This window comes from Sparus aurata, chromosome 11 (assembly GCF_900880675.1).
Source record: "Sparus aurata chromosome 11, fSpaAur1.1, whole genome shotgun sequence".
Taxonomy (NCBI): domain Eukaryota; kingdom Metazoa; phylum Chordata; class Actinopteri; order Spariformes; family Sparidae; genus Sparus; species Sparus aurata.
In genome coordinates this window covers 26592038-26616977 of record NC_044197.1, presented here as the reverse complement: position 1 = coordinate 26616977, position 24940 = coordinate 26592038, and the positions used below count along the sequence as shown (strand labels likewise).

Sequence of the window (24940 nt, the reverse complement as noted above, 5' to 3'; positions counted from 1 at the left end):
GTGTGTGTGTGTGTGTTTGTGTGTGTGTGTGTGTGCGTGTAGTAAGCAAGAGAGAGAGAGAATGAGTGTCTGTTGTATACGTTCAAAAATTGATGGGCAACAGGATTTGGCATAATTGGGGCATAAATTGACAGTTCTGTAGAAACACACCACAGGCATCTGATATCAGACACAGTCATTAACGCACTCAGTTTATTTCACACACACACGCTCGTTGTCAGTTCACTTTTCAACTTTCGCTCATAGGATCCCATCTACATGTCGAACATGAACGCAGACACGTATTTGAACTTCCTGAAAGTTTTCTTCTGAGGCGAGGCGAGACGGCACAAATGCTCCTCTTCCTCAATCAGCACATTAAAATGCAGTGATTTAGCACCGCATTACACACGGATCTGCTTGATCAAAGCATTAGTAACATGTTTCTGTGACACACACTGTGATTATACACACACACACACGTATTGTCTGCTGTGATTAGGAAGATGCTGTGTTGTCAGTTGGGTTGTGTTTCAGATGGCAGACTGGGGGAATGCATGACAGAGCGTTTAACACAGCAGTGCTGAGGTTTGGGTATCGGCTTCTCTGGAATGGAAATGCTTGATACATTATTATATTATATGTGAACATTATAATGGATTAAAGTTCCACAGGTGCGAATGGTGATTTTGTCTGGATGATCTAGTTTTACTCCTGTAATACAAAAACAGCAGAACAATGGTAATGGTATAAAAACAGGTTTTATACGAGCTGTGTTAATTACACCAGCATTACATTGGCTAAATGTGTGCAAATAAATGTTTACCAAAAACCTGCTGCTCCTTCTCTACAATAGCTTGAGGCCTTGTCATTTATACTTCACACAGATGAACATTTGTTTTTAGTTTAACATCCTGTTCTCACTCACAAGAAGCTTGGCCAATGGCTCTTTAAGTTTGACACTGTAGCTACCCACTGTACAGTAGTATAATGCCGTAATTCCACTGGTCAAGTCTCTGTGACTTAATGTGCAAGGTAGTTTTGTTCCACTTGGAGAGTTTCAGAAGCAGACCGTCATGCCCACCAGAATTGGTTTGCATATTGGGTGTATTTTGTCATTTCCTTGATTTTTGTGTTTTACCATTGATGAATAGGCAACGGAGTTAAATGGTTTCACTATTTGTCCGTCTAACAATGATTAAAGTCTACACAGAGTGTTTTATTTTGAAAACTGACCACCTGCTCAGTGCCGCACCATTGTCTGACTTCCTGTCTGGCTCGAAGCAGCCATGTCCGATGGAATCTGGCTGTAAAAAGCTAGAAGAGTATAAGTTGGGGGTGGGCGGGATGATTGGATGAGTCATACACTGTAGTTTGTTTGTAGCCAAGAGTCAAATGTGATTTATTTGTAAGATTGGTTATGTTAGTAAGTTAATGTACGTGAATGCACTTACATCACCTACATCACATAACGTCATTTACGTTTGTTGTGCAAATAAATTGAGTGATTTAACCCAAACTATGATCTTTGCCTCAACCTAAGGTATGTATGTATGTAACCGAGTCGTTTGTGTGCCAAAACCCCACCAAACCATGACCGCATGACAACATAAATATGTTATTATACATGAGATATTTGTCAGCAATCTTTATCTTGAAATTCGAACAGAACAATGCATTAAGCAGATTATTGCTAACTTGAGCGCAGAGCCCTTCACATGCAAAACAGTTGCAAATTGGTCTTTGTTGAGAAACATGATTGTCGTTACTAGCGTGCAAATTTATGCATTTTTTTTAAAAGCAAGCTAAATAAATGAATATATAAAAAAATCCTGCGCTTTTCTTTGGTGTTATGTCTAGTTTTGGAAATAATGTAGCCGTCCAGTATTAATCATATTAATGTGCTTTATTTTCATACACATTGACACATTGTTAGTTACAGCTTGTGAGTAATCATGCCAGCTGTCAGAATAATGTTGAACATTTACCATTTTTTTGCAATTATAAGGCATATCTGTCTTTTTTAAGACTAAAACATCCTCCTCAAACCCACCAGACTGTGTGTGTGTATGTGTGTGTGTGTGTGTGTGTGTGTGTGCGTGCATGCGTGCGTGCGTGCATGTGTGTGTGTGTATGTGTGAAACAGAGAGAGATTCACTTAGTGCCTGGCAACCAGTCTGTTTCCTGTGGGTCACCACAGCTCTGATTAATGGCTGTACTCCACCTGCTCGGGAGTCTTACTGTCACCCCAGGGCTCGACTTCTGTTGAATCCAATTCCATTTTTATCTTATTATTGTGTAAAAGTGTCTAAATTACGAGTCAATGGTCAAGATGACACATTTGTTTGTTTGGATTGGAAGGGATGATGTATCACATGTTTTCACCAGCTCTCCTCTTCAACCATGACAGTACATGGTGACCATTATCTACTTGTTGTTGTGAATGCGAGCTGTGTATGAACGGAGCTGAGAGAAGTTTAAATGCTGGACGTCACAAAAAAGACTGAACGTTTGATCTGCAACTCGCTGACCTGGAATCTGCAATCCTCCACGGCAGCTCACTGACAAGATCTTTCAAATGTCACTCCTGCATTCTTATTATCACACACACACACACACACGCACACACCCACACACACACACACACACACACACACACACACACACACACACACACTCACACTCTCTCTCATTACTCATTGCAGTAAAGGTTAAACTATCCCATGAGTATGGCCAGTGACAATGTTCATCACTCATCTCTGGTGTGTGTGTGTGTGTGTGTGTGTGTGTGTGTCCATGTAATTCTCGCCAATCTGCCTTATATGACATGTTTCTGAATTGTTGCTAAGAGACAAACATGCCGAAGGGCATGTAGGAGGAGACTGTGTGTTGCCACCCGCCTCGGAACACGTGCAAACTCACACACATGAACACACAAGCAAACACACTAACATTCAACCATACATACAGTATGCGCACATGAGCAGAGTGACTCGTAATTGGACATTTAGTCTAATTAGGAACCTTTGGATGACAGTAGCAGTGAAGCACAACTTTGGTAATCTGTGAATTATTTACAAGAAACTGCATATTTGCTGCCTTCAGCTTTTCAGATTTCTGTTTCAGACAGTTGATCAGACAAAACAAGCCTTTTAAAAGTATTACTAGGTTTTCTTGGTTGACAGATATTTACAATGCTCATTTAGTACCACAGTAGAATGAACTTTGTACCAAGTAAAAGTCCTGCGTTCACAGTTATAGTTATGTAAAAAGACAGAAGTGTCATCAGCATAATGTAAAAACTACCCATTATGACAACAAAGTTGTGAATTGTGAAAACATGATATTATTAAGTATCATAACTTGTGCTTTAATTTTTAATTGCGCATTTTATTGTGGTAGGTTCAGTAGTTTAAATTATTGAATTATCTATTATATACTGAACATTTGTTCAAATTATGTTTCTATGTAACATATTTATACAAAGTTACTCTACTTGGAGATGTAAAAATGTGTCCCTTTCAAGTGTAGTGTAGAAGAGGTATAAAGTCGCATGTTGTGGTAATACTCGTACATATACACCCTGAAAATGTTTACTTCACTACAGTACTTGAGCAAATGTAGACTTTGTTACAGTGAACTTAGTCGCAATCCACCAATCCATTTACTGTTTAGTGCTCTCATACAGCTATTTGTAACACATTATTTTTCCTTTGCTTCTCTGAAACCATAGTTTTGGCTGCCTCATTTACCTTACAATGTGAGTGTAACTCACCTTGCATATGCTCTTCCATGTAAATGATTGGAAAACGTGTTCCTTTTGGCCTGATTCGAGGGACGTAACAAATCAACTTGACAAATTTAACATCTGAAGCAGCTCAGTGGAAGAGAAAAAGAGGGCCAGTTTCTGCATAATTATATCTTTTTTTAAGAACAAGGACACAAGTAACAGATATCATGCTGAGATCAAAACACGGTTTTTCTCACAATATTCTTGTTATGGTTGAAACACAATAAGAATATGATATGGTTCTGCTCCTGAAACAGGTTCACTCCAGATGTGACGCAAGGTTTTTTAGTTGGAATGGGAGCAGAAAACAGGCCACACGCACACACACACACACATACGCACCCAGATGGAAACACACAGCTGCACAGCCATGAGCCAGGGTCCCGTATTGCTCCATGGAGCTATTTGTCAAGAGAGCACACAATAAAGGACAGACTCCTAATTGGAAAACATTCTGCTGTGAGTAAATCATCCGGATCATCAACACAGTCAAAAACAAAAACACATCATGCGTCTGTCATACAGATTGTTTTCATATTTTTGTGTCTACGTCTGTGTTTTGAATTTCAAACGTTCTGTGTGTGCTTGTTTATGTTTGTGTGTATGTCTATGGCTGTTGTCCTGCTGTCAGTATGTCTGAGCTATTATGAGATATAATATTTGTGTGACTGTGTGAACGTTAACTACTCGCCTCATTCCTCAGCGAATGAAAGAGGCTCTTTGTCTATTGTACTGCAGGACAATGTGTATTGTAAGAGGCAGAATCAGATTTCTGCCCAAGCAGGTGTGTGTGTGTGTGTGTGTGTGTGTGTGTGTGTGTGTGTGTGTGTGCCAAGATAGAGCATGATGTGACTGTTTCTTGTGACAGCGCAGGTGAGTATGAGAATGTCTCTGGCTGAAACGCCTGTGTGTGTGTGTGTGTGTGTGTGTGTGTGTGTGTGTGCACATTTAGCTGGCGGCACAGTCTGTCTCCCTCCTGTCCTAATCCAGTCATTTACCTGAGTTCCTCCCATGAGGGGCCTGGAATACTGCCAACACACAGACACAGACGCATGACACACACCTACATGCATGCATATGAAAGCGATAAAGCAGCTGGTGAAGTCCTGCCATATGCCCATTCAATGGAACAACATTCTGTGTTTGTGTGTGTGTGTGTGTGTTTATGTGTGAAAGGTAACAGTATTCACATTTGTGACACGCTGTGGGTGGGTGGGTGGGTGGGGCCAAATCCATAAATCTTCCAGGTCAGCCACAACTGATGCAAGATTTTGTGCAATCGTGGGACTAAAAGCAGAACCAGAAATGACTTCTACAAATCCTGACTCATAATGCTAATTTATGGAGTTGTTTGTCTATGAACATATTTTTAAGCTGGATTTCTGTTGATTGTAAAGGCCTGGACATGTTTTTGTTATTACAGTAACTGATCTTTTCAGACAAGTGTGTGCTCTTTGCTTGTGCAACAAGATTAATAGTATTGTTTTTGCCATGTTCAAGATTAGTATTATCAAAGTCCTTATAGGCATCTTTGCAATGCCCGTGGGCAGTTATATGAGGTTAGCAGGACCGGAGCCCCTTTCTTAATGAATGGAGAGAGAGCCATGGCTTCACTTTTAATGGTAAGAGAGACAATAAAGAATGTGTAGAATCGCCAGGTAAATCTGATAAAATCCCATTTAATAGTTGTCACTATCATATTTTTGCTTCTGTCTTTCTCAGGCGATGAGACAGGTGAGGTATCCAGCGGTCGCAGTCCGGCCACGAAGGACATGGCTCCGCCCCCTCCTCCTCATCGCCCTGTCCCTCCTCACCACCTCTCGCCTCCGCAGGTGAATCATAGCTGTTCCTACCGTCACATCCACTCACCCGTCTCTTGTAGATTGCTCATTCTTCTTTAATTTTGTATCTCATGCCCTCTATCAGGTGGCTGTTCGAGGCTCAGCCCACACGTCGTCTGGTGAACCTTTGACCCTGCTGACACTGCTGCTCGTACTGCTGTCGACATGGGAACCTCGCTGATGATGGAGAGAGAGATAGTCCCCGAGACTGACAGAGACAAAAAAGACTGAGAGACAACCTCATTTGGTTTTTGTGGTGAAGTTGTGAGCGCAGGTCAACCACTCTTGATTGTTTTCGCGCCGCGCGGCTCAGCTGGTGGGATTCGTCGCAGGTGCACGGCACGCGTTTTTATGTTACCTGTACTTACCTCTACATGTGTTTGTTTATTTGTATTTAACCCTGATAGGATAGATTGCACAGCACTACTGACTTTTTTGAAGAGATGTAAATACAAATATATATATATTATATATTTATATGAAGAATTTCTATAGATAACAATGGCTTGATGTGTAAATAGTGATTAATATAGAACAGAGCAGACTGACTTGGATGTTTAAGGATGTTTGGTTTGGTTTGACCTTTATGTAACACCCACGGGGATTAAGATCCATGACAGCTAAAGTTCATGCAGGAGGCCTTCAGTGTTGAAACAGGAAAGGCGAGGAATTGTGACTAGGCACGGAGAGCTAAACACAGACTGGAGGAGGGACATTGAGACACTATCTTGAGAGGCAACGCAACCAATTATGTGACACTTCAGACTATTTGCAGATGGTCATGCAGCATAATGAACAGTTTGACAGTTCGGCCTGTAAATCTGTTCAGACTGAAGCCAGTCCGGCACTTTTTATTCACACAGATATGCTCTTTGTTCACGCAAGCTGGGTGATTTCTGCAGCAAGTATGCTGAGAGTTTTAACTGTGTAACACTTGCTCACAAACTCTGTTCCTCAAAATAGCTGAGATTTCCGCGAGAAGCAGTTTGTCCATTTCTAGGCATATAATGCCACTCACAGTCTCGGTTGTCGTGGGGAAAAATTTTAACTTTTTTTCTTAAGATGTACAGTTTGCTAAATCGTAAAAGCACTTCAAGGAGAGATGTGACAGCTTCAACTTCAATTACACAGCAATCCTTGACAGAAAGCTCAGTTAAAAATAAGAGTATCCAAAGTAATAGAAAGCACATGATAATACAAGGAAAGACTAAATATGAACGGCATCCACAAGCCAGACACAACCGTCTGCCCCGAACAATAACGTTACATCTCATTGTCATACGCAAATGCTGAACTGTTTTCAAGGGCTGGCTGGTGTCCAAATGTTTTTATAAGAGCAGCAATGAGATAATCTATAAAACATCCAACTTAATATTGTATAGCTGCAGCTTTTTCTTGGTCTGGTACAAGTGTTACCGGCTCGTCTCTGTATCCAGTAAAGACGAGAGAGTGATCAGATTACAGCTGAGGCCTGATCCAAACATGTGAATTTAATGTAATTCATATTAATTAGGACCATCAAGACCTGCCGGCTCTCTGTTGGGTCTCAAACCTCCCTGAACTGCACACAGCAGCAGGAAAGACAACTGGAATACTGATTAACTAGATTCAGATGAACCAGCTGAAGGACGCTGTGCATTTCTGTCTGTGAACGACTTACTGTACTTTCAAAAACAGCACAACCCCCACATCAATCCGTCTACTTTAAGCACCTGAGACCATTTATAAATGTAATGTGACTGACAGATGAGACAAACCTGAGAAATACCATTAAGAGCCGACATGTGTGAGTTATCTGGGCAGTGAGCCCAAATACCGTGTTAGCTAGTGGGATGCTTTAACAACATAATCCCTCAAACAAATGTGCTATTATTTGATTACTATTAAAACGTTATACCCAAATGGGATGAAATTTTGGATTCAGGCCAAGTGCTCCATCTTTCACAGTCCTTGCCAGGCGACCTACATAAACAAACCCCCGACACACCAATGCACATACAGATAAGTGGATAGAAGGGTTACACACCGTTGTTGTTTCTCAATTTGGGATAAGAACAGGGCAATTAAATAATGTAAAAAAAAAACAAGAAAAAAAAAATATATATGTATATATATATACATATATATTTATATATATATATATATATTCCATTTATTGTATATGCTTTGAAACAAAAGTTTAAAAAAGGTTATTAGCATGTAAACTGTACATTTTGTAAAACCTGAACTAATGAGCAGTTAAAGCTCTCTTGAGTTTTAAATTCAAATTGAATCTGGAAAGTGAAACTAAAATATCTTATTTGGTGTTGCAAGTCGTCATTCTGTGGATACTCACCTTGATCTTTGAGCTCCAAACTTGAATCTGTGAATCGCAAGTTAAGGGTCCCATATTGTTCTACTTTTCAGGTTCGCACTTTTATTTAGGATGTCCACTACATGCTCCTCTGTTCAAAAAACGCATCAATTTTCTCATACTGTCAACTGCTGCAGCACCTCTAGTCAACCTCTCCTGTGCCTGTCTCTTTAAGGGCCTCCTCAAAAAACAGCCCAATTTGTTCTGAGTGGTCAGCTTTCGCAGGCCTGAGTAGGCACCGCCCACCATGTTTCAAATTCAGCTCTGCCTGTGTTTTTGATGCAGAAACAAGGCAGAAAGGAGACCAGCCACCACACACAAGCATTTTGTATGGAAAAGTCTGTAACGCTGGAGATGGTGGTTGTATGACACATATCCTGCCCCATCCCCCCATGACGTGGCACTGATTCCACAGTTTCAACCAATTTTGTGGGGGTGTAGATGGACCTTTTAGTGGCATGGAAGAGGAGGATATCACAATAATGCACAGGAGCACCAAGAAACATGAGGTTATCCGAACAATAGATGTTAAACATGAGTTGACGACGTCACTTCATGGCACTCTGGATTGAGCCATGGAAGTTGCAACTGTAGTAGAAATAGAAGTATAAGCTGGGGAAAAGGGTGTTTTTGACCTTATTTCAGGGAAAAACATCCAAAACATGTTGAGCATTTTTCATCAGATTTGGCTGATTGTAAACATGGAATTTTGATGTCCTTGAAAATGAAGTTATGGCTCTCTCCCCATTCATTGAGATCTTGTTAGCCTTAACTAACTGTTAGAGAGTGTTGCCAAGACAGCGACAGAGTTGAAAGACTTGCCTCTGGACTCTGGTTGAGGGCGGTGACTGCACAGTTGTTACATCGCAACCTCACAGAAGTCCTGGCAAGACTTTTGAAGGCAGTTTTATATACTGCTACTTCTACACTACTCTTAATACTTTCTGTGTGCCTTTGATACATGGATTGAGCATTCTGATACTTTCACAGCATTCGTGAAGCACCTAGCGTGCTTTTATTATCATAAAAAAAATCATAGAAATCACACCTTCACAATATGGGACCTTTAAATTGATGACAAGTCTTTGTAGTGAATGACGTGTGACTCTTGTTTCTGCATATTTGTATATCAGACTGAGTGATGTTATATATAGAATAGAAATAGCTGTCTGTTGTTTCCTCTGGTGCTGTGTTGTTACAAAGGCTCGCGGCATGTGTGTTGAGGCACACTGGTGTGCCACGGAGTGAGCTGTGCTGCGTCGTTCTTACATTAAACCATTAAATGTACCTTTATCGAGGTTTAACAGCTGTTTTTGTTTAGCGATTCTAATGTTTTTGTTGTAATATAGCAGCATGCAGGAACACCAGGATGCAACAAACAACCAGTTAGCTACAGAACTCCTGTTTGGTTTCTCTCACTGCACTGAAAACCACTGTGCCACTTTAATAAACTAAACCAGTGACTGTCATGTGAAAAAAAACCCGTCTGTAATACGCCGTGTCCTGCTGCTCTGTTAAGTTGCTAATCCTCAGATTAATACCTTCAATAATAAACTGTTTTCAAATATAAATTGTGATTTGTCTTTTTTATAATGTGTAAAAGTCTCAGTGCATGCGGAAGCTACAAACAGAGCTGAAACAAGGTGTAAAATAGTAAACATGATTTGTCAATAGTAATATTGTTTCTTTACATATGGCTACCTGCTTTCACAGCCCAGTCGGGAGGATAAAATGTTACCAGTTAAAGCAACAGTATGTCACTTTTTTACCTTAGAATGGCAGAGTCAAATTCATTTTGATGGTACAGTGTCTTGAAACAGGCTGAATGGTGCCTCTGTCTCAGCCACTCTGCTTTGACAACCAAAGCAGCTATTTCAAGACAAACCATGATGTTTTCCTAACCCTTACCCTAACCAAGTGTTTTTTTTGCCTTAACCTTACCACAGTATAAGGATGGCATTCTGCCAAGATACAGATAGAAAATGGAACCTAAAGATGCATAAAGTTTGAATTTAACTGTGGGTTTTTCAGGGAGATACTTTGCTAATTTGCTCTGGAGATTGTGTTTGGCTGTGAGCTTTTGCGGTGTGTAAAACTGTTTAAACTGCAGATTAAAAATTTGGTTTTGGAATTTCTACCATCTCTCTTATAAATAAGGACGATTGGTTTGTTTTTTGTTGAGCGGTGTATTTTACCGTTTATTTTAGCGGTGTATTTTACCGTCCGAGCATCCACCAGATCTGAGCTGCTAAAACGAGTTTAAACAGATATATATAAATATAAATATAAATATATATATATATATATATTTGGGAATGCTGCCACAGCTCTTTGGCCTCTGGCCCTTTGAGAGATTACTGTGATTGGATTGGCATGGTCAGGAAGTTGGCACAGATCGCTTGTGTTGGCACAGGAAGCTGCCAGGGGATGATGGGAAATAAAGACATCATTGAATGCAAATTGTCACACAGAGGTAGACACAGAAAGAGACAGAGTGAATGAAGGAGAAAGACTGTTCCTCATCCTGATGTTGGCACAATGTAGTCCTAGCCATATATCCTAAGTCTGTCGCAGAGTGTTGCTCCAATATTTTTTACTAGCTTCTTCTTATTCCTTTTTGTTTATGTATTATCTGTTAACTCATGTGAAATATCAGTTTTCCCTGTATGATGCAATGTGCAGCTTTCATCAATTACCTGGAAGCAAACTTGTGATGCACTTGAGCCAGAGAAGGCAGAGGTCCAGTACACCCTGCTGCATATCCTCGGACTTCAGAACAAAGAGACAGAAGATCAGGCGGCGGGCAGGATGGAGGTGAACGAGGTGGAAAAAGAAACTCGGATGAGTCAGAGTTCAGAACAGAGAGAGGGAGCGAGACAGGGGATTTGCAGGCTGTTGTTTCAACAAGCTGGAGAGGTTGCTCTGCGGAATAACATCCTTCCTCTGTGCCAGAACGAATGAAATCGGAGCCGTGATTATTCTAACCCTGTCCACGGGTTATGATCGAGGTTTATGTTATTTAAATCAGATTTATGGTCCAATCCTCGCCAGTGTTTGCAGCCTTCCAGACACATTTTATATCAGATTACTGACTGTCTACATGTTGGAGCTCAACATGATTTTATTGCCGTTTTAGCTGTAAAAATATGGCTGGGGGCTTTCTAAAGATTGAAAGCAACTGGCAAGATAAATGTTGGCTATGTACGTTTCTGCAAACCAGGGATATGTTGGAACCTTATATTTCTTTATGATGCAATTGTAATTTTCTTAGATTACATTTCAAATTGTATGTTGTGACAGCTTTGTGCTTAGGTTAGGTTTGGACACAAAAAAACACTTGGTTAAGGTAAGGAGAAGGTCAGGTTTAGGCTTCTGTTGCCACAAAAGCATCTGGAAATTGTCCCATGTTCTTTTAAAGATATCTGGTTTTGTCTCCACTGTTAGAGCTCTTAAAATGTCCCGTCGTCCTGATATCCAAACGTTGAAATGCAGTCTTGAATGGTGGCTGAAAACACAACCGCCGTCATCCGTCTTGCCACCTCTGGAGAAAAAAGTCAGCTCATACACATGTAATGACAACGAGATATGACACCTATTGTTAAAATGCTAATAAGGTAAGAATGATACGTTCAAATTATAACGTGTCCGTGGTTTGCAGAACGACAAATTGCTATTTTGGTGGCTGTTAAAATCCATATGGTCATACAAGAGTATCCAGAAAGCACATCTGCCTTATGGACACAACTGGATTCATATATTATTTACAGGTGCAACGACACAGCCACAAAGGTTGAATTTGCATTCCCTGCACGTTGTTAAATCTAGGTCCATCTTATTTTACTATTACCAATCCTTTTTGCTGAAAAACTGCAACCTATGAATGAAGAACAAGCTCTTTCCCAGACAAACATTTGCCTCTCTTATCCTGCAGGCGTTCAAATATTTCAGTTACTCTCATTGGAGCTGTGAACGGTCTATTGTTTCCAAGTGCCTCTGGGTGTATTAAAGATCCTTGCATATCACTGCTGCTGATGGAATCTATGGAGCGGTGGTATGGCTCTAGTCTAAATTTGGATGGGGAGTTCAGGACTCATTTAACCCTGAAAGCTGATCAACCTCACAGTGGTTGGCAGCCTCCTTATCCACGATCTGTTACGCCAAAATAGAGCGGCTCTGCTGATGCGACCGGGGATTGGGTGTCTTGCTGAAGGGCACTTTAACACCAATTTCTGTGTGAACGCAGAGCACTGAATCGTCTCTCTCACCTTAACACGCCCATATTATCCCAAACACCCCTTCAGTGTTATGAAGCACTAATTGTTTCTGGTAAACCTGCGATAAAGGTTCTTTTGTTCACCTGGGAGAAGCAGAAACAAGCTGCTGGCACCATAACATCGTCTTTTTAGTCAGCAGACAGTTGTCTCTCTACAGATCCAGCGTTACACAGCAACATTAACATTCATCTGGAGTTGAGTTCCTGGCCGCCTGTCAAATCTACTTCCAATATTCACTCTGCTTTTGGCTCTGCCTTTGGTCTATATCTTGTCCTGAGGAAAGTATCTGGCTCTTTAGGTGCTCAACGCTCCACATGTTTACTAGCTCGTCCTTAAATCTGTTGGCCTTTTGGTGCTTCATTTGGCTTCTGGCCGAGTTTTCCGCAGCAGTTTGCTCTAAAACTACTGCCAGCAAGTAGTAAGTAGAGAAAGAAGAATGAAATGAAGCTACTTTAGCGAGCAGCCCTCCGTTGGCCAAAGCAAACACAAAGAAATTTAGACAACTGAAAGACCCAGAACCCAGTGCAGTGGCCCTGTCTTTCTTGTTATAAAAAGTATTATTTAACTTTGTCTGTTTTTTTTTATTTAACCTTTATTTATCCAGGAAAAATCCCGTTGAGATTAAGAACCTCTTTTTCAAGGGAGTCCTGGCCTAGAGGCACCAAGAAGTTACACAGTCACATTCAGCGTACACAACATACAGACGGCAATTTGGGTTTGAAAAACAGTAACACTTAAAAATTAAGATTATAAAAAACAGTTACAAGTAAGGGAGATCGTCTCAATTGCCCTCAGCTTGGATTTAAAAGCATTCAAGGAAATCAGTTCAGTTATTTTCCAGTCTTTTTGCAGCATATTCCATGTCCATTTTTAATGCACAGTTAAAAACAGGGACAATTCCCAGACAGCTCCAGCCATGGACAGGCCACCAAAAACGAGGGACGGCCCCTGGAGACAGGTACCTCTGTCAGGTTGGCTGCTGTTCACATTTAAATTGATATCGATACCAAAACTGGTAGCTGTAATCCGGTACTTTTTTTGCATTCTTCACTCTCTCTGGAATGAAAAAAAATGTGATTTCAGGTGCACAAAATAAGTCACCAAATATGACCTGGATTTAAAGAAGAAAAGTTGTTCAGACTGTAGCTGAGATTGGCTAATGCTAGTTAAAATGCAAAGATAACATCAACAAAGAGAGAGAGAAAAGCCTCTCCATCTAGCTGCTTAGTTACATAAAGATGTCAATGAGTTGTTGAATCTTTGTTGTTCCTGTACAAGGTTGCAGCTCTCGGTGAACGAGCCCGGTGCTGGCTGCGAGCGCTAACGTAATGCAGGGGACCTGGCTTTCATGCTGTCAAACGTGGTGGATTCCTTTAGGTGACTCCTCAGGTTTGTTCATATCTTTGCTGTACAAATATTGCCTTTTTATTGACTGACCAACAGCAGGGGAGGTAGTCGAGTTAAGAAGCCACAATCTTCTCCTGGTGTCTGTTCTCTTACATTAACCCTAACTGACTTTGGCCTACAGCATGAACTAAACGCTGTTGTCAGGTTGGAGCAGGCTCACATTGACCTGGATGTCAGCCAGTCATTCACTCCCATGCCGTTCTGTCAGTGTTTTTCTGGCTGCAGCTCAGAGATTTTATCTTAAATGAAAGATGGTTTAGATCGAGGGTGGCAGGCAAGCCCCATCATCCGTGTGATTTATTGTTTGTTGGTGTATGTAAAAGGCTGTGAGCATGTAGGCACGCCTTGTGACAGACACATATAGAGTGTAGGCTGTGTCTACAACAGCCTTCCGCTGATGTTTATCATTTCTCCAGTCGTGCGACTGCAGCTGCTACCAGGAATGACTGACAGGTGAGTTTATATCTGCAGAGAAGGAAATATCTGTCATCCTGACTTACAGACTTGAAGGGAGACAAAGTAGAACCGAAAAACACTAAGATAAAACACTACAGGTCGTAGCAGGCTAAGCTGCTTTGTCTTTCATTGTTTTTCTCTTGACATGCTCTCCTTGAGCATCCTTCATGCTCCGGTGCATCACAAGCATGTACTTGGAAATACTGAGCCCCATGATGTGCCTGAGAGTGTGTACATGTGGAGAGCAGGGTTTAAAGCAGCCCTATTCAACTGGTGGCCTGTGGGCCAAATACGGCCCTTTATTGACCTCAAATCGGGCCCTTTATCATTTTCTTAGCGGTCAAAAGAGCACATTATTAGTTTAGTCTGTTGTTAAACAGAAAAACCCCTCTAATTTCATTAAAAAGTTCAAACCCGGGCTGTTAAGGCAGGGAGACTTCATGAGAATCAAACAGACAACTCGTAATATTAAAAGGTGCATTGTTTTGTTTCCTGTACTGCTGTACATGTAATGTTTCTTTTTCGATTATGAAGACTGAAGACATTCTTTAAATAGGCCATTGTTTTAACACATTTAAATTACAAGCTTCACAGATCAGACAGGGAATGTTAAAGTCCCGCCCCTCGCCAATTCATCGTTTTTTTTTTAATGTGGCCCTTCTGAAAAAGTAGCAGAGTAGGCCTGATTTAATGGACGAACATGGGTTTTGAATGTGGTTCCTGGCAAAATGGAAGTTACCGCTGTACTGACATGTATGATTACAGTGAGAATCATGCCATCTTCACTGTTATTACAAAGGGCGTACAGACAACTGATGTAGGGTTTCCTGACATGGTGCAGCAACAATCACCTGAAACTCAGCAAAACCAGTGAGCAAGTGGTGGACTGAAAAACAAAACAAGAGTCATATTCCTTTTATGTTCACATGCTTGGCCGATAAAGCTGATTCTGATGGAACAGGAAGTGACTCTGGCTTCTAACACATAGATGCTTCTCACACAGGTTCAACCCGACAGCACAGTTTTGAGATGGACACCCAAGATTAGTGTCAATGATTCAGTTTTTGACCACACCTGAAATATGATTACAGTTTCACCTGTAAAATACCTCTGTCTTATAAATGTGAATGACCAGCAGCCACAGCAATGTTGTTCATGATGAAACTTTAAAAAAATAATGAATAAATCGAAAATGTAATCAAATTTACATTTAAATAACCAAACAAGCGGAATCTAAAATCATCCTTCGTGCCAAGAGGATGTTTGTGCCAGAACTGAGGAAATTCCCTCAAGCTGCTCCAAATATATCGCGTTGACAGGAATGGGTTGGAGGGACGAATGGACAACGGGAAAACATAATGCCTCCAGCTACAGTTACTGCCGGTGAAAAGGCACAAAGAGGAGTCTAAAAGCCTTAAAACTTTCTACTCTAGAGTGCGTGGACTTAAAGGCAGTTAAAACAAAGCAGGAAGAGGAGAAAATAGAGGAAGAGAAGAACGAACTGGTTCAGTCCTGTGGTCGAGTCAGATGAGTGAATCTGATCTGGCTTGAATGGTCTCTCGTTTCAGTGAAGACCTCAGAAACACGATCGAGACTCAGTTTGTTGGGAATGTTTTTGCTCTGTTTGAGTAAGACGGGATCTATTTACTGTATATTGTTAACTATAACCAAACAGCTTGTCATTTGTGCAAACAAGCTGACTTGGTGGCCTGAGCCGACACTGAAATCCTGCATGTGAGGAGCCAGGAAGAAAGTTGAGCCAGTACCTGTACCCGTCCACAGACAGGCTGACACAGACACATTGTTGCATGAATTCACGACCTAAATATTTGTCCGATATCAGTTCAAACCAGTTCCCTGTGGTTATTTAATCTGACATTTAATATATCACACCTTCAGTTTTTACTGACATGGAACTCTGTTACCTTTTTCTTTTTTTGAATGCGTCAGTGTTTTTTATGTTTCCGTTGCGAAACTGTTTTAAGGAGATTCTAATCTGAAATCTGGCTGCATCAGAACATTTCCAAAACAAGGTGCCATTCCTCCCTCGAGTCTGATGACAGGTACCGTGTGACATGTTACTCATCAGTAACTCACATCAGTTACTCATCAGTCTCTCTGTTAACTCCCTGAGGGCTAAAGGTGCTACTTGGATGTCAATCTCTTTTACAGTTTTTTTGCATTGCATAAACACTAAAATCAAAAGTCGTACACAATCATAAAAACCTTACACTCAAGGAGCAAAACTCCGGACCAGATTAGCACAACTATAAGCACAATGTCAGCTTCACACTTTTTGCAAATGACTGCACACAGTAAATTGCAAAACACTAAACACACTTGTATACATTAGACACAGATGCATATCATGATGTCACTTCCTTGCAAATTCCAAAGCACTGACTTTCAAATGACCACACTCATTATCTAATTGGTTAAACACAACACTCAGGTGCACCAACACATGATTGCTTAATTGTAGACACACCAATCAGGTTCAAGCACTACAAAAAGGCAGCAGGTGAGTTCACCTGTCTTCTACCACAATGGAACGAGTAAGACGAGGAAGAGTTAGAATGAGAGGAGGAATTCAAAGAGAAGGAGAAGGAGGTGAAGGCAGAGGCCATGCCAGAGGTCAAGGCTGAGGTGGAGGTAGAGGAGAGGAAGAGGACGAGGACGAGGACGAGGACGAGGCAGAGGCAGAGGCAGAGGAAGACCGGAAGCAGGAATACATGCCCTAAGAAGGAGAGGACCAAATTTATCAAATGAAATTCGGGCAACATTAGTTGACCATGTGGGGAACCACGGACTGACGCTGAGGGAGGCTGGACTGAGAGTTCAGCCAAATCTTAGCAGATATACAGTGGCATCTGTGATCAGGACATTTCGACAAGAAAACAGGTAAAAACAAATCTTTCTACAAAAGTAATCAACTGCTTAGTATGTACCATATCAGCACTGTTCATACTGGTTCCTGTGAGATCCTATGTATTTCTTTCCACATAGGATTTAGGGGCGAGAGCGACAAGGAGGGAGGAGGCCTGTGACCAAATTGACGCCATAGCCATTCACGGATGGATTCGACATGCATGCTAATGAAGATATCGCCTGTGATGTCGACGAAATTCTCTGGCCTGATCCAGCTCGGCGAAGAGATAATCCCTAATATTTTCCCTGCTGGATTTTCTTTTCTTTTTTTGTCAGTTCCCCCCCCATATTTTTTATAGTATCTTTTTTTTTTTTTTTGATTGGGTGTGTATTTTTTTTTTTTTTTGGTGTTATGCATAGTACTGTTGTAGCATGGACATTTTTTGTTGAAATTTTGACTGATTTAGATAAATAAATTATATTTTTATTACTCTTCAGCATTGGTCTTGCGTTGTATTTGGTGAATTTTTAGTATTGCATATTTGCACTTTCTCTGTGTACTTCACTTACATTACTCAAATAACTGAGGAGTAGAATTGCTAAAAGTGTTTTAGGTTAAGCGCAGCAGTGTGTAACTGGTTCAGACAGAATTAAGTCATATGAAATGTGTATGTTTTCATATGGTAACATAATATCATTTTTATAAAGTAGTGTATAGTTTTTAGAAGAGTGTTTCATTTTGCAAAGGATGTGAGGTGTTCTGCTAATTGGGTGTATGGTTGTGCTAATTGTGTGTAGTGTTTTGAAAAACTGGGCCCTCTATTAGAAATCGTGCTTAAGCAATTGAAAAAACTGTAACACATCAATCCTAAAGGCATTTATCCTGCTCAGGTGATAAAGCTGGATTAATACTTGCCTGGACTTTACACTATAGGTGTGTGTTCATATCTGGTGGAGTTTAGACCAGGGCTCCCTGTCACACTGTCATGGCTTACTAGGATACTCCAATAAAACAAGCTGCTATCAATAACACCTTAGCCTTTCTTACCTAATCCCGTTGCACAAATAAATATTGTCACTGTACTGTACTACAGATATGCTGAACTCTCGTTGCAACCTTATGTTTCTTTAGTTTCTTTTTTCTATTTTATGTTATGGCTATGCTGTACTCAGGCTCTGGTTATGTTAAGGCACCAAATACACCTGGTTAGGGTTGGAAATCATCATGTGTTGGCTTGAAATACCTGTTTTGGTCGCCACAGATATGGCCGGTCTCGTCAAAAACACCTTTTTAGAGACTACATTGATAAAAGCTAAGGTAAGAGACATTCTAGCACATTAAGTGAAGTCATGCACACGGTTATTAATGATCGGTTAATAGTTAACCGTTGACATCCTAAAGCACAATTTTCTCGAATGTATCTTACTATGCTGTAGCATTAATTAGAATTAAGAGACACACACTTGACCATGAAAAGCAGTCCTAGACAAGGGTGTGTACATACTTTCGGCAGTATGATGTCAGGACCAGCTTGGACCCCCAGCTTGGTCCAATTTGCTATAAACTCGTAAGGTTTAGATTAGATTAGATGGGCTTTATTTATCCCACAATGGGGAAATTCACTTGTGACAACAGCTCAAGGAGCAACAAGAACAGGAAGAAGTATCAGGCAAATATGCATACAGTGAAACAGGAAACAAATAGAAAAAAAGTGGTGGAAAGAGATTGTTGAGGTAGTGCTTGAGTTAAACAGTCTGATGGCTGTGGGGATAAAAGACAGTGGGTGTAAGAGTCTGCTGCTGAAAGAGCTGCTCGAGGCTTCCACAGTCTGGCGCAGGGGGGGAGAGGTGTTGTCCACGATTGACGTCAACTTGGCTAACATCCTCCTCTCACCCACCACCTCTACGGAGGTGGCCCTCCTAACCAGTTTGATTGGTCTCTTCCTGTCCCTGTCCGTGCTGCTGCCTCCCCAGCAGACCGCTGCATAAAGGAGCGCTGATGCCACCACAGTGTCATAAAATGTTCGAAGATGGACTGAGGCGACTTTGGCCCTTATTGTACAGAGCATCAGTGCTGTCAGTCCAGTCCAGTTGAGTGTTGGTGTATTTGTATTTTGCCTCCATCTCTATGTCCATACCCTGGATGTTCACTGGTGTGATCTGTGGTGTCTTCCTCTGGAGGTTGATCACCGTCTCCTGTGTTTTACTGCTGTTTATATGCAGGCGGCTGCATTCACACCGGTTAACAAAGTCACGGTTTATGAGGAGACAGCTGTGTTTGTACTGTTTTCAGCCATAGGCGGTTCACTACAGAATGAAACTATGTTCAGGGTAATAGAGAATGTTGTTTGGAATAATGGGAGAGGAGCAGTACACCAAGTTTTATCTGCAGTGCATTATTATTAATTAACATGCCTTAACCAGAGCCTGACCTGCGCTCCTTGAACAACGCACACTGTTCCCTGGTCACACTCCTCTACCTCGTCCAATTTAAAACTAATTAGAGCATATTTAAACCATTTGTGGCTTTCACTTCACCTACACTTCAATTTAATTTCTGCTGCATCGCAGACGTGTCAGTCAGATTTCAGGGCTGCGAGTGACCTTTCCTGGCCAGCTTTTGGACCCAGCACTGCTACTGCTGGGGAGGATGCAGGACACGGAGATTGGAGAGCGTCTGGCAGCTCATCTGTCACGTCCACCAGCACCACCGAATTGAGGGGCGGAAGAATCCGAATCCCTACCAGTCACTGCTGACCTCCCCGCAGCGATACAAAGTGTGTCTACGGTTTTGTCTGCCTTTGTGTGAGTCAGGTTTTGTTGTCAGAAAGGCTTGTTTCTGTCGACCCATTTTGTATACTTGCTCACGAGAGGAAATGTATGCTTGAACTTTAAGTGTCTGGATGATGAGAGATTCGACTGATGTGTTTCAGTGCTGCCGGCCAGCTGAACACTGTGTGGAAGAAGAATAATTCAGAAAGGAGCCGTTTAGCTTTGAAATCATCATCAAAACTTAATTATATTATAGCATAATATAATGTACTTTTACCAACTCTTTCATTTGCTGTGCTTTTATATGCTTTATGAAGCTGTTGTGTTGAAATGATTTTCACATCTTTATTTTGAAGAAGATGAATCCATGGTTTTGCCATTTTATTCCAAATAATTGAAGATATAAGAAAATAGACACCATTTTTTTTTTAGGTTCTGATGATTTCTATCTGTCTATTCAAGCTATATTTATCTAATGTACACAAATCATCAAAATGTTTTACGTTAACTTCATGTTCAGTAGTCTTGCTTTTGTAAACAGTTCTTACTGGAAACTAGTTTTTGGAAAACTTTTTTAGATGCAAAGAATACCACAAATATATAGGATTCAAAGCACGCGAAGTGAATCAGCCTAATGTGGTACATTTGTTTTTGCATTTCAGACTTCTGAAAATGTATTGCAGAATGAAGCCAATACATTAATTCCACCAACTTTATCCTAATCAAAGTAAAAGAGAAAATGCAGATTTTCACACTCATCAAATACATTGTAGACATATTAATACTCTTAAGGCCTTAGCACACATCAAGTCATTTTTTTGTGTGTGTTTTTTTAAAAATCCATCCTCCGATAAAAAAAAAAAAAACATTAGGCACAGAAACCTTGCTCACTGAGTCTGATTTGTTAGAATGAGATACGAGACAAAACTGTTGATCCAATCCTGAAAACAAGATGAGAGCGAGGAGAGTTTCTGCTGCCGATCAAGGAGCTGCAGCTGCAGTGTTTTTCAACCCTCTTCCAAGGGGCCCCTTACCCTGCATGTTTCAGATGTTTCCCTGATCCAGCACACCTGATTCAAATGATAAGCTCGTCGTTGAGCACTACTCACATCTGATAAGGACTAATCCATTTGAATCAGGTGTGTTGGGGCAGGGAAACATCTAAGGGAAGCAGGGCAGAGGGGCCCTGAAACAGGAGTGGAAAACACTGCGCCCGCTGTACTGGAACCACACACTGAAAAGAAGACCACCAGCTTCTGCTGACCATCTCAGACTGACCTGGCAGCTGGCAGTCTAGGAACGGACACACATGCATATGCACACCACACACATCATCATCATCATAATCATTTAGGAAAGGAATACAAAAATGCAGAAAATAAAACCTACCGCGAAAAGTATAACTTAAGAGGAAAGTTTTGGAGTCAGCGTGTTAACATGATCCACATGGACAAAATTGTTGTATTTACTCTTAAACACGCAGTTAATAAAACTTCTCAGTCCAGACATACTCAAAGCTAAATGTGCGATCCCATTTTTCAGTGATTTCACCAGTAACATTGTTACCGCTGTCACAGAACTGCTGTTACATTCAAACAACAGAATATGATAGCTTTGATGCATTTAGCATTCATTAAAAAAAGACATCAAGACACTAGGGAGGCTGTGTTTCAGCAGTTTCATATTGCTAATAAAAATCATACTGCAGTAAAACTACTACTAACACTACTACTTAACATAAATACTGCAGCACATCTGTCACTTACATAATGTTTTTTATTCTACTGTACATTCTCTAAATTAAAGATGAATCACATTTGTGTATTTGGCCAAAAATGACCGGACTGAATCATAAAAAAAACCAACATTGGATTTAATATATTCTGGTAGAATAGAAACATGTTTGAAACTTAAATGCAATTTTTGCACAGTGGTATTTGAAAGTCGATGCACTATGATTGACTTTATGAGCCTATGATCCAAGAATTATTTTATATTGAGTCAGGTTTAGTCACGTTTCTATAGAGTTTCATTCAAACTTTAATGACAAAAGTTCAGCATCTCTGAGTGCGGATTGGTGCCACTGATATGTCTGAACGAGCTAATTTTGAGACATGTATGAAGTATGTTGGTGCTTTGAGTGAGTTCTGAAGATGAGACTAACTATTCGGCCAAGATGTACAGTATGTTGGTAATGCAAACAGCATCCTCCCCCCATTGAGGAGCCATACAGGAAGTTGAGGATAAATCAGTGGATCAGGCTGTGGAGGACATCTTAGACTTCCTGCAGTCGGAGTTTCCTGATGAAACTTCTGGAGGACATGAGGTAAGAGATAAACTAGTGCCACCAATGTTTTACACAGACATCAATACAGTTACAAATTCAGTGGTGATTCATTTTAAAAGACGACAGTGACTCATTGGCGAGTCAGCTTTAATGGATTTGATCTTTTCGTGACGGTCATCATTTATCATCATATATCTCTGGCTGTTTTAAAATGAGTATTATTCCACAATTTGGTTCATTTTGTACAGCTGCAGAGGCATATGAGTTTATTATACAGGCTAGTTTTACACACATTGTTCAGGAGTGAACATATTCTTTAAAAAAAACTTGCAAATGGTCAACAAACTAATGATTGTTTCATGTCTCACAGAGCTTTGTATCGGAGAGATCAGAGAACTCTTCTGCTCGTCGGGAGGCTGATGTTCAGGATCAGCCATCTGCTGCTCAAGAGGCTTTGGAGAAGGAAGAAAGAACCAGAAAAGATCTAAAGGCGGACTATGACAGTGCTGTCTGCCAGCAGCAGAGGGAAGCTGAGGAATTCGACTGTCTGGAAAACCAACAACTGGCTTCTGAGAACAATAGGATGAGGATGCAAGGCTGCAAGATGAGATACAGCTACAGAAGCTCGTAGCAGACTTGAGGAAGCAGTTAGGAAGGAGAAGGGCTCGTTTCTCCAAAGCATATATAAAGATACAGATGCAAAAGGAGGAGCTCTATGAGAGGGCTCAGGTGTTACAAAAGAGTCGGACTGCTGAAAAATATTTGAGGTCTTCTCTTAAAACTGAGCAGGAGTGTTTTGAGCAGACGGTTTTAGAGAAGCAGGCTGCAGGAGATCCACTAGCACTCCTCTGTAAGCAATGAGAACAATATCTAATCGCTGCACTCTCTCTGAGTCCCATGAGGAGACGATGCCAAAGGAAAAAGAAAGCAGACTTGAGAGGGCAATTAAGAAAACACATGCTGAAAAAGGCAGCCTTCATGTTGAAACGGAGCTCCTGAAATCACAAGTGGCGGATCTGAAGAAGTCGCAGAGCAAGCTCCAGCAGACAAAAGCAAAGCTGAAAGTCACAGTCACTGAAATGACGGGACTGAACTCGAGGAGCACGAGACGGTGTTTGAGAGGCCCCGGAATGATCTGGCGGTGTCACTTCGTCAGCACAAAGAAACAGCAGTAAGTGAAGAGGCTGACTGGGCCTTCGTCAAGGAACTACAGGAACTCTTCAATGAGGAAACACAGCTATGGTCTCCATTATTCAGAATAAGATAAGAAACTTCAAGTTACAGCAGGGAGTTGATCAAATATCCTCGGCTCTGACAAAAGAAAAGACCACATGTGAGAGGCACTGTGTCGAGCTCCGGGAAGCTCTGGAGGAAAAAAGCAGGAAGTATCTGCAGCTCTCCAGAGAGCTCAGCACAGACTTTGAAGTTATGGGAATTTTAGATAGTCAGCATCACAAAATACCGCCAAAGCACAACATTCAAAAACACAATGTGGAATTCCTTGACACACGTGAAACAGGTAATCGATTATGAATCAGGATGTATCAGCACACCTACCATCTACACACATCTAATACATCTAAGGTTCTATATGATCATTTCAAGACTCACGACCCCAGCACGTATGCATATATATATACATATATATATATATATATATATATATATTCAGAGACAAAAAGTAGAGAAGAAATAGATATCAAAACTACAGACCATAGTTCCTTCAGGTCTAAATGAAAAATATCCCTGATTTTACATGTTTTTTTGAACAGGACCAACCAGAAGACATTTTCCCTCCGAGCACTTTATTTATCACAAAATGTGTTTTATTCTAGTCACGCGTTCTCTGTCTGAACAATCCTCTTCACTCTTAGTTTAATTTCTTTTTTCTTCTTTTTGTTTGAGAAATCATTTGAGTTTTTGTTTGAATGCATTTTCTTAGGGAGCAGACATCATTTTATTGGAGTCACTGAATTTCTAATTAAGAAGAAAACAAAACATAAAAGTGACACTGAACACCAGTAGCCAGTGATGACACACCAAATGAATGGTGTTATCTTTCCAAGTCCCCCTAACCCTAACCCCATCCCGACCGCTGACCCTAACTCTGGCTTTTGTTTTGTGGTTGTTGAAGATTTGTATGTTTTTGTTGTTGTTAATGTGTTGCTAGTTTTAAGCATAATTACAACCTGAAAAAAAATTGGATAAACATGAACAATTTCTCTTTTTCTTGCTGGACACAGCAGCTCCACACCAAAGCGCAGCCAGAAAATCAGGAAAGCAAGAAAGATTGTGTTCAGATTCACTGGCCGGTGATCAGTGACAGACCTTTTCAGGACGCGATAGTCATGGAGAAGGCCGCCACAAAGCTTGTTGAGCTGCTGTATATAACAAAGAGCACTGAGAGTGGTCCGGGGTTGTTTCATTCCTACTTAGTTGTTTCTGTTATATATTTCGCTTCCTTTGTCGTACACCTCACATTACATAATCTTACTGTGGTTTGTTTCTGTATGGTTTACTCTCTGAAAAATAAATAAATAAAAGCAAAGCAAGAAAGATGTTATGCAAACTTTAAAGGTGATGGTGTCAACAGTGGTGAGGCTGAGTGAGTAGCCTGTGTAGCATGTATAAAAGGAGGTGTTCCACTCCTTCAGCCAGGACATTTCATGTTGAAGACTGATGCGTCCACTAAACTCTCCTGTGGTCAGTCCTCCACAACACTTTCCATTATTTAGGATGGATTTTCAGGATGGTGAAACCAGCACCGTCTCTCATTGTGTACACCGTCACTTCCAATTACTGAGAATAAATACTATACATTTTTAATCCGGGATCCCTCCGGTGTGATCCCTCCACGCTCCTCTCCTGTCATCGGGACCTGCAGGTGGCGCTGTTCCGCCCCTGCCGCTTGCG

General features: G+C 40.9%; 1 protein-coding gene across 1 annotated transcript in view; it reads left to right on the top strand.

Annotated features, from left to right (window-relative positions):
• Positions 1–9534, top strand: part of LOC115591785 (glypican-5-like) — a 59164-nt gene extending 49630 nt beyond the window's left edge. Inside the window, exons 10-11 of the mRNA XM_030434099.1 lie at positions 5492–5601; positions 5696–9534. Coding sequence (XP_030289959.1) covers positions 5492–5601; positions 5696–5791 — 206 coding nt within the window. The 3' untranslated portion in view covers positions 5792–9534. The remainder of the gene's footprint in view (positions 1–5491; positions 5602–5695) is intronic.
• The last annotated feature ends 15406 nt before the right edge of the window (positions 9535–24940 follow it).